General features: G+C 44.6%; 1 protein-coding gene across 10 annotated transcripts in view; it reads right to left on the reverse strand.

Annotated features, from left to right (window-relative positions):
- Positions 1 to 1,525: 1,525 nt before the first annotated feature.
- Positions 1,526 to 11,275, reverse strand: part of KIF9 (kinesin family member 9) — a 54,419-nt gene continuing 44,669 nt past the window's right edge. For all 10 annotated transcript variants that reach the window (XM_081801130.1, XM_081801127.1, XM_081801087.1 and 7 more), the window contains one exon: positions 1,526 to 7,401. In XM_081801130.1, coding sequence (XP_081657256.1) covers positions 7,351 to 7,401 — 51 coding nt within the window. In that variant the 3' untranslated portion in view covers positions 1,526 to 7,350. The remainder of the gene's footprint in view (positions 7,402 to 11,275) is intronic.

Genomic DNA, 11,275 nt, shown 5'->3' on the forward strand with positions numbered 1-11,275 from the left:
TATGCAGCCAGGGATAAGAACAGCTGTATCAGAACTCAAAAAAATGCACTTCTCTTTTTCTTTATTGGCTAATTTTTTTTTTTTGGCATGTACATAGCATGTTTTTGGGTTTTTTTTTCTTTTTCAGTTTAGAGTCCAATCTTAAAATAATGTTTGAGGTAATAATCTGCATCTTTTTTGCCCTTGCATTCTTGGTTTGCTTTATTTATTGTGTGTGTGTGGGATTGACCTAGAATCCCAGGCCCCCAGGATCGCAGGATTGCCAACCATCAAGGGAAGAGCTCGTAATCCATCTTCTGCCTCTGGAGCTTTTCAAGAAAGTGGCATTGGCAGAAGACCACGAGGCTTGTTACAGGAGCTAATTATACATCTTGACTAATATTAGAATATTCAAACAGATGGTAACAGAATTTAGATGAAAAGACTTAAAGGAATGGAAACACCTAAATACCATTAGATGTTCCTCTCACTAACATCCGGTCATCCATCCCGTGCTTCAGGAGATCCTGGTTTCTTGTCCGGTTTGAATAAACTCACATTTCACGTCCAAAATCTTTCTTAGATTTGGACACCACCACCACCACCACATTTTTGTATAGCTCTGGGACTTTTTAATGCTCTTACTAGGTGTCAAAACTCCCACTCCTTTCTGAGGCTCTCACCCCAACAGAAGGGATTCTTACTTAATATAGCTTCCTGCCATTCGGAGGGAACAGGAATAATAACAGATATTTATGGAAGGCTTTAGACATTGTAAGGTCTTCATAGACATTATCTCCTGCAATCCTTTTAGCATCCCTGCGGCGGGAGAGGGCAGTCATATCTGCTGTGTCCATTTTACAGATGCAGAGATTGAGACTCAGAGAAGGAAGAGCACCCAAGGTCCTGGATTCTGGGAGTTCCCAGATCCTGTGTTCCTTTCTCATATACCTGACCACATATGTGGTTGTGTTCTCCACCCTCTCAGCCTCTCTGGGAGCCTTCCAGGTCCCTCCTTCAGGCTTTGCACCTTCTGCAGAAGGCCAGGGCACAGCCCCATAACACATCATCCCCAAGTTTAAGAATAGCAGTTGTCTACTCCACACACGCAAAACCCCAGGCTCATAATGCTTTTTACAACTCTTCTGGACAGAGCAGATTCTTCTTCAAGGGACTTGTAACAGAAAAATCCCACCTGCGTTCAGAAATCCATTTCTTTCTTTTTTTTCTTTATTGTTTAGAAGTCCATTTCTTAACAAGCCACTTAGTCATCAAATCACACAATCATGGCCAGCCTCGAGGTAAACCCCTTCCCTACATGTAAGACCCCTGTTTTCCTTCCAGGGTTTGTGGATACATTTCTGCAAATGGAGTGCCTCCTCCCTTTATTGTTGTAAAGCTAAGCTGCTCATTAGAAAGACTGTTTTTCTTATTAAAATATTTTCTAAATTTGGTATTTTTGTTAATAAAAACAATTAATATTTAATAAATTAAAAATTCCAGAGGGGAAAAAAATCCTCGTTTCATCCAGAAACCACCATTGACCTTTTGACATTTTAGTCTTTATTCAAATATAAATGTGCCTACGTATATGATGTGATTTTCAATTGATACATTAAATAACTCCACAGCAGCTTTTATAGAATCACAGAATTTAGCCTTAGAAGGAACTTAGAGGCCTCCAAGTCCTCACTTCCTGGTTTGAGGATTTCTTTCACATGGACCTTAACTGGGGCTGCCAGGACAATGGGGCCCAATTTGCACCAAGACCATCCATTCCAGGTTTGGAAAACTCGTCCTGTTTTTTCCTCCTGAAATGACAGAAAATCCAGCCCTTGGCCTTCACTTCTCAGATTAAATGTCTCTAATTTCCGGGACTATTCCTTGCTTGACAGTTTTTTCAGAACCTCTCATGATGCTGGTCACCCTCCCCTGGGGTGTCTGTCCAGCGAAAACGCTGCCTCCAGCCCCCAACATGAAGTGCCAATGCAGCCTGGCAGCTGGGGTATACAGTGGAACTACAACTTCCCTGACCAAGACACTTGACCTCCAGTAACACCGCCCAGGATGACACTGGGTATATTTTTAGCAGCTACTTCTCTGTTCAGCTTGTGGTCTTTAAAAGCCATCACAGTCAGGGTTAATTAGAGAAAGATAATGCCAGTCTGAATGCTGCCTTTTCAAATTCAAAATCCATTTTGGGGAGTGGAAAGGGAGCCTAACACCGGGGGGGGGGGGGGGGGGTATGTTTACCATCTATAAGACACAATGCTGGGCACTTTATTATTGTTATTGTTAATGTCCCGGCTGTTTCAGTTGGTTGAGGTCCTGCTGTGCACTAGACATACACGGCCCCAGGGTCATTAATCATTGGTTTTACACATGAACAAAGGCTGGGAAATTGGACAACTTGCCCAAGGTCCCACGCCAGTAAGACATGGAGTCCCAATTTAAACTCATAGGTCTTGGCCCAAAGCCTGTGCTCTACCACTATATTGTATTGCCTCAGAAAAATGCAGCCCACTATCAAGAGTTAAGTCCAAAGTGAGACTCCCCGGGGCCAGCTGGTAGGGGGGTAAGTGGATTGGAATCTCCATTCGATGCCAGAGGAAACAGTAATAGAGGTGTCTGAGCCCTCCAGATTAAAGATCATGGAGGACAGGGAGGACTACCCTGAGTTCTTTGTCCTATCTTGAATCTCCAAACTTCAGAAAGAAACTTTGGGTGCTATATTGGTCCAATCTTATCCTTTTCATTATACTGTTATATATCATTAAAAACTGTATCATTAACTACTTCAAATATTTTGTGATATTATTTCACTGATAATTCCACTAAATATAGCAACCATCTTTTTTTCGTTTGGTTCATCTGTGTGTGAATTTGTACTTCTATTGGGAAGTCCCAGGAAGTAGTGAACATGCCTAAGAGATGCCCCATCCAAGGGAGAGGTTAGGATACTCATCCAACTCATTGGTTGAGGGTTGCTCCTCAATGTGTTAACTCCCTGGCATTTGGGCCCCCTTTGCAGCAAGTAAGTCCCTACGGTTGAGAGAGCCTTTATGTAATAAGTCGCAGATGCTTTCAGTAGGAAAACCCACTAGCAGGAATGGCAAGGGCAATGGTCTATGATCAAGGCCTGACGGTATCTGCTACAGAAGGTGACATTTAAGCAGACTTGAAGGAAGTCAGAGTGAGCCATGAGGACATCTGGGAGATTTCAGGCAGAAGAAACAGCCGGTATGAAGGTCCTGAGGCAGGAGCTGCCTGGCATGTCTAAGGAACAGGGGGGGAGGCCCACATGGCTGGAGCAGAGTGAGCAAGGGGGCAGAAAAGAGAAGAGAGTCAAGTCACAAGAGGCAAGATCACGTAGGGCCTTCGAGCTGTTTTAAGGAATTGGGTTTCACTCTGAGAGAACAGGAACCATTTGAAGAATGCAAAGACGTGTGATGTGGTCGAACTTCTATTTCAAAAAGATCAACCAAGCAGCTGTTCTGGAAATGGACTATAGAAAAGCAGGGGAGGAATCGAGGACACGGGAAGTTGCTGCAATATCCAGACAAGACAGAACAGTGGCTTGGATCAGAGTCGGGGCAATAGAAGTGGGGAGGAGCGGTCAGATTTTTAATGCAGTAGGAAGGTGAAGTCCATTGAATTGGACAGATCTGATGTGGGGTGTGAGAAGAAAAGAGGAGTTTAGTATTAAACTAAGGATTTAGCCTGAGCAATTGGGCTGAGATAAGGGAGACTGTGGGAGGGGCATATTTAAACATGCTGATTTGCAGATGTCTTTTTTTTTTTTTTAAAGATTTTGAGACACAGAGAGAGAGAGAGAATGAGAGCAAGCACAAGCAGGGAGGAGGGTCAGAGGGAGCAGCAGACTCCCAGATGAGCAAGGAGCCCAACATGGGGCTCCATCCCAGGACCCTGAGATCATGACCAGAGCCGAAGGCAGAGACTTAACTGAGCCACCCAGGTGCCCCTGATTTGTAGATGTCTTAATAGACATTCAAATGGAGATGCCAAGTTAGCTGTGGCTATTACAGGTTTGGAGTTCAGGAGAGCAGTCTAGGCTAGATGTGTAAGATTGAGAATTGGCATATGAATAGACGCTTAAAGCCAGGAGACTGGATGAGCGCACAAGATCTCCCTGGGACTGCCTCTGGATCTGTGATTACATGTATACTGGCGCTTCTCATTCTGTCCACCATGTCTCTTAGCCACACTTTCAGTTTTCTGTCTTGCCATCCGTCTATGCTCTATTCCAGGCAGCTTCTTCAGATCCAACATCCAGGTCATCGATTCTCTCTTTTGCTGTTTCTAGTCTGTCATTTTAGCTTTTAGAACATTTTTTCATTCCTAGAAGTTCTGCTTTTTTAAAAAATCTGTGATCGGGGCGCCTGAGTGGCTCAGTCGGTTAAGCGTCTGCCTTCTTCTGCTCAGGTCATGATCTCAGGTCCTGGGATCAAGCCCTGTGTCCAGCTCTCTGCTCAGCAGGGAGTCTGCTTCTCCCTCTCCCTATGTGAGCTCTCTCATTCTTGCTCTCTCTCTCAAATAAAATCTTTAAAAAAAAATTAAAAATCTGTGATCTATTTGGATGGCCTTTATCATATTCCTACTTTCGTCCTTATTTAAAACACACATATGTTGTATAATCTTTATTCAATAATTTATCTGATCATGCTCTCATTATGCCTCCACTGCAATAGCTTGTTTCCACATGGGCACGCATGTGTGTTTAATCTTTGGAGCTCCTGTTTACTAGGGTTTTGTGGGAATGCTGTATGGCTCGGTAAAGGGCAGGTGCAGATTTTCTTTTGATCCTACTAGGTGTTTCAGCCTCGGGCTAATTTTTAGGCTAATTCCTCAGCCTAGTGGTTCCTGGACCACACCATGTAAATCTGAATCCCAAACCTGTGCATGGTTGCAAATTCTCACAGGACCTGTTCCCCTCATCCCTGGGAACTTTTCCCCCAAAAGTGGGGAAACTTTTTCTAGCTTCCCTCTTCAAGGATGAAGCCTTCAAAGTGCCAGCTTTATGCAGAGGGTCCCACTTCCAACTTCCAATGGGGCATGGGCCGAGGTCTTATTTCTCACACTTATGTGGACATTAACACTCACGGGCAGCAACACGCTCACACACCTTCCTATCCCCTGCAGCCACAGCCAGGTCAAACGCTGACCACTCTGGGTTTTCAATTCTCCAGCGCCTGGCAGTTCCCTTTCTTTCCTGCAAATTTAGCTTTGCAGAATTTCTAGAGGTGCCTGAGTGGCTCAGTCGCTTAAGCATCTGCCTTCGGCTCAGGTCACAATCCCAGTGTCCTGGGATCGAGCCCCACGTCGGGCTTCCTGAGCCTGCTTCTCCCTCCCCGTGCTTGTGCGCTGTCAAAAAAATACATAAAATCTTTTTTTTTAAAGCATTCTTTTTTTTTTTAAGATTTTATGATTTTATGTATTTATTTGACAGAGAGAGAGAGCACAAGCAGAGGGAGTGGGAGAGGGAGAAGCAGGCTTCCCGCCGAGCAGGGAGCCTGCTTCTCCCTCTGACCCTCCCCCCTCTCATGTGCTCTCTGTCTCTCTCATTCTCTCTGTCTCAAATAAATAAATAAAATCTTTAAAAAAAAAATAATAAAAAATAAAAATTTCTACTTGAGCCAGCATTTCTGTTTGTAGCAAGAGTTGTCAGGTTATCTTATCTGTCACACGATGGAATTGGAAGTCCCCTCAGGGGTGATTTTGGAACTAGTTTCTAGAACAACAGGCCCATCTGAGTGGACATGATGCCCCCTAGCTCCCTGTCACGTTGGGAGCATCTGCTCCTGTGAGGAGTTTGTGTGGAGGGTGATCTACCGAGCACCATCCTGGCTTATTCCTGTGGCTCTGCCTACGCCGGCCACTGCCTGTTTCACGTTGTGCCAAAGAGGCCTGTGTAGTAATGAATGAGCTAAAGACGAATGTGCCCAACTGCCGTGACAGAGGCCCAGCTCGCCCTGGCCAGCAGGCCCGAGACTGGCCATCTAGGAATCCTAGGGAGTGATGTCTGCAGGGCCATGCCATTCTGGCCTGTGGCCCTGCTGGAATGAAGGAAAGGCGGTTGGTGAAGCCACAAACAGTTGCTTCCTGTGGCCCCAACAAGATGATGTAACCTGTTTGCTATGTCCTCTTTCCTGAGATGCCCCAAAGACCTGGGAACCCCCAATAAGTCCTGGTAAGAGCAGGGGCAGCCAAGAAAGGAAAGAATCCGAACTCTCTGCCTAAGGCCTCCACTAGCTGGGAAGGTAGGCAGAGCCTGGGCAGACTTGTCTATTTGGCCACAATCAAAGGAAACATGAGGACTGACCAACATGGCTGTGTGCACACCATTAGTGCTGGTCAGGGACAGTCCCCGTGTGTCTCACCCAGGGGGATGAAGCTGGGGCACTTCAAAGCTGCTCTGCGAAGCCTTGGCGTAGTAGAAGTCTCTGAAAGCTCTTTTAGGATCATTGTGTATCAGTCAGTGAAAGAGAAAGGGGCTGAACAGGAAGAGGGCAGAGACCCTAAGGATGCCTTTCTACTTTCTGTCTTCCACAAACCCCCATCCATCTGTTCACTGACGGGCTGAAGTCAGAATCACGGGGTCTCTGGACCAATGCCATCCAGTTCAACCTTCTATCCAGTGCATGTTCTGTAACCTCCTTGCCAGAGAGCCTCCTACTGTGGGGCTCTTCCTGCTAACTTCATGGTAACACTGCTCTCATTTTAAGCCTCTTCTTATTGTGAGATAAAAAAATCTGCCCTTCAGCCATTTCCACCTAAACCCATTCGTCTTCTGGTAGCTGAGGAAGGAGGGCCTCCCGCCTTCACTGGCTCAGGAGCACAGGAAGGATGCCCTGATGAACCTATGACCTGAAGGAGCTGTGAGAAGTGGGGCTCCTCAGACCCAGCTCACCCCCAGGATGTCCATCCAGAGAAGGAAAGGGGCTGGCCAGTGGGACAAAGCCGGGACAGGAGGAGGGTGGCTAAGCTACTTTTTCACCTTCTTACTGGAGATTCAGCTCTGACCCCACCTGTACACAGGGAAGACATCCTCCTGGACAGGAAATAAAAGCAAGTTCTTGAGTGAGCATCAAAAGTCCAGACTGGAAAATTAGTTTATCCTGTCCCTGCATATAAGACAGTGAACTGAAACCAAAAGTGTTCTGTGAAGATGAGCAAGGGTGTCCTGTGAAGGATGTTTGCGTTGGGAGGCAGGCAGGCCCTCGTGAGTTCTCTGTGCTGGGCCCCAGCCTCGGAGCAGAGCATTTGGAGCTCTGGGCAGGTGGTTTAGCAGCCCATATAGAACAGGCGGGGGTTCCTGGGAGTCTTGTCCTTTAAGGTATTGGCGATTAGTCCCTATTTCCTGTGTCCCTGCTGGAGGCCCATCATGGTTTTCAAGTAATTGCGCTGGACACAGAAAAGAGGAGAAAACAGGAATTGATTAGGAGGTATAGACTTAAGGCTCAGAAGCCATGCCATTTACATCCACCCCATCATTCTTCCTGCAAACATCAGTTTGGGAACAAGGATGCCCTCTGACCAGTCCCAATTCTGTGAGAAATATGTTCCATTCATCCCCTTTCATTCTTTTGTCCTAAAGGAAGTGTGTAAAACTGGGGCGCCTGGGTGGCTCAGTCATTAAGTGTCTGCCTTCGGCTCAGGTCATGATCCCAGGGTCCTGGGATCAAGTCCCGAGTCAGGCTCCCTGCTCCGCGGGAAGCCTGCTTCTCCCTCTCCCACTCCCCCTGCTTGTGTTCCCTCTCTCACTGTGTCTCTCTGTCAAAAAAAAAAAAAACTTAAAAAAAAAAGTGTGTAAAACTGTTTTAAAATGGTGTGGCAGGCATATTTTTTTAAAAATATTATTTGAGAGAGAGAGAAGAGAAAGAATGAGCGGGGGTGGGGGAGGGGCAGAGGGAGCGGGGGAAGCAAACTCTCCGCTGAGCAGGGAGCCCGATGTGGGGCTCGATCCCAGGACCCTGGGATCATGACCTGAACCAAAGGCAGATGCTTAACTGACTGAGCCATCCAGGCACCCCAAAAAATGGGTGTGGCAGGCAGGTTTAAAAGGAAACATGTATGTTTCAAGGGCCCACTTGAAAGTTTCTGGCAAGAATTAGGTTCAAAAAGAAAAGAAGAGGTTTCTATCTGCAGAGGCGTGGGCACACACGTACTCTGGAGGGCCCTCCCTCCCCAAACCAACTAAATGTTCACAAATTCTTCCCTATTAATGCACTGCTGGGCTCTCAGAAAGCAGGCGGGAAAAGTGTGTGGAAATAGAAACACTGGGCAGTAAGCAAGCGAATGGGAAACCCAACTGGAAATGTGGGTATGAATCCAGACACCCCACAGCGTGGGGGACTAGAACTGAAGCTCCTACATTAAACTGGAATTCTTTTGGGCGCCCCCCCCCCAGTGTTTTTATTGTGGTAAAATACACACTACATAAAACTTACCATCGTAGCCATTTTAAGTGTACAGCTCAGTGGTATTAAATACATTCCTAATGTGCAACCATCACCAGCATCCATCCTCCTGACTCTTCATCTTGCAATGCTGAAACTCCATAACCATTAAGCACTAACTCCCCATTCCTTCCCTCCCCCAGCCCCTGGAACCGCCATTCTCTTTCCTGTCTCTGATTTTGGCGACTCCAAGTACCTCACGTGAGTGGAATCCTATAGTGTTTGCCTTGTGGTGACTGGCGTGTTTCACTTAATGGCTGTACCATTTTACATTCCCACCCATAGCACGCACACTAGGGCTCCAGTGTCTCCATGTCCTCACCAACACTTGTTATTCTATCTGGCTTTCAATTAGTTGCCATCCTAATGGGTATGAGGTGGTTATCTTGTAGTTTCGATTTGCCTTTCCCTAATGATTTGTGACCTTGAGCATCTTTTCATGTGTGTACTGTCCATCTATATGTTTTCTTTTGAGAAATGTCTATTCTTTGCCCATTTTTGAGTTTTAAAAGTTCTCTATATATTCTGGATATTAATCCCTTCTCAAGTTGTAATATTTTTTTTTAAGTAAACTCTACACCACACATGGGGCTCAAACTCATGACCCCAAGATCAAGAGTTTCGTGCTCTACCGACTGAGCCAGCCAGGTGCCCCTCACGTTGGAATTTTTGGAGGAGGTTAAAATGGTCCCGCGTTGGCAATGCCCCATGGCTAACTGCAAAAGCAGTGCAAACACTGTCAGGGGGGAGAGAATGCACTTATGCACTCGGGAGTCTGACAGCTGCAGGTCAATCAAATATGAACTTATGATTTAAACACACACATGAATAAAAGCTACCATGAGAGAAATTCAGCAAAATGGAAAACGTTTTGACCTTGAAAAATCTGATCCTATTTTGTGTGTAAAAATATATGTGAAAAGGTTTAAATAAATGTAAGATGGAATGGCTCAAGTGCAACATTTGTGTATAAAGCGTGTGCAGGGGCATGTCTTAAACAGAAGAAATGTCCAATGCAGAGAGTTCTCCTAGAGACTCGGGGAGGGTGGGAGAATGTAACACTGACTACAGAAATGCAGGATTCCTCTGTTGAATGATTTAGAATTTAAATGTTTATCTGAGACTTTGAAAGTAATGAAAGAAAACGCAAGGTTTGTCAGGAATATCAAGAGAGAAATTCATGGTGCCAACCATGCAAATCACTTTGCATGTTGTAAACAATTTACAACAAGGAATAAAATTTTATAAATAAAATAAAAGACCTGTGGTCCTCTTATTCAACATACACAGTGACTTTAACCAACTGATCAAAATTAACCTCACCAATAATAGGATAAAGCAACATCTTGTGCCCCCTGTTACAGACTGTTTCTATTCCCTCAAAACACATTTGTTGAAGCCTTAATCCCCACTGTAATGGTATTAAGAGGTGGGAAACTTTGGGAGGTAATTAGATTTAGATGAAGCCATGAGGGTGGAACTCCTCATGATGGTTTAGTGTCCTTATAAAGAAAGGAAGAGAGAGAGAGAGACAGCTCTCTCTCTCTCTCCACAAACACATGCCTAGGAAAGCCATGTGAGCACACAGCAAGAAGATGGTTGTTTACAAGCCAGGAAGAAGGCCTTCACCAAGAAGCAAATCTGCCAGCACCTTGATCTTGGACTTCTCAGCCTCTAGAACCATGAGAAAGAAATATCTATTGTTTAAGATCCAAGCCTATGGTATTTTGTTATAGCATCCCAAATTGACTAAGGCACCTCCTGATATGATGTACCATGAAGTATGTAACATCATTTCTGTGGTATTCCTGCCCAAAATGCATAACTTGAATTTAAATCACAAGAAAATATCACACAAACCTAAACTGAGGGACATTCAACCAAAAAAACTGGCCTGGACTCTTCAAAAATATAAAAATCATACATAAGAAAAGACTGAGGAATTGCTCTAGATTAAAGGAGACATGGCAACTAAATGTAATGCATGATTCTAGACCAGATCCTGGACATGTTGGGAAGGGAGAATAATCATAAAGGACATCATTAGGACAACTGCAAAAGCTGAATATGGACTTCAGATTAAATAATATAGTTGCATCATTGTTAATTTTCCTGATTTCAACTACTATATCATGATTATGTAAGAGAATGTACTTGTTCTTAAAAAATAAACACTGAAATATTTAGAAGTAAAAAAACAAAGAATAAAATGTTCTAAAATTCACTGTGGTTATGGTTGCATTTAACTGTGGGTATATGAAAAACCACTGAATTGTACACTTTAAATGGGTGAATTGTATGGTATATAAATTACATCTCAAAGTTATTTTTTTTTAAGATTTTATTTATTTATTTGACAGAGAGAGACACAGTGAGAGAGAGAGGGAGAAGCAGACTTCCCGCCGAGCAGGGAGCCCGATATGGGTTCAATCCCAGGACCCTGGGATCATGATCTAAGCTGAAGGCAGACGCTTAATGACTGAGCCACCTAGGCACCCCTATCTCAAAGTTATTTTTTTAAAAAAGCATGAAATAAGAGTTTATAAAAAATGACCAAGTAGGGCGCCTGAGTGGCTCAGTTGGTTAAGCGACTGCCTTCGGCTCAGGTCATGATCCTGGAGTCCCAAGATCGAGTCCTGCATCGGGCTTCCTGGTCGGCAGGGAGTCTGCTTCTCCCTCTGACCCTCCCTCCTCTCATGCTCTCTCTCTCATTCTCTCTCTCAAATAAATAAATAAAATCTTTTTTTTTTTTTTAAAGATTTTATTTATTTATTTGACAGAGAGAGACACAGCGAGAGAGGGAACACAAGTAGGGGGAG

This window comes from Leptonychotes weddellii, chromosome 1 (assembly GCF_054177405.1).
Source record: "Leptonychotes weddellii isolate Sample4059 chromosome 1, ASM5417740v2, whole genome shotgun sequence".
Taxonomy (NCBI): Eukaryota; Metazoa; Chordata; class Mammalia; order Carnivora; family Phocidae; genus Leptonychotes; species Leptonychotes weddellii.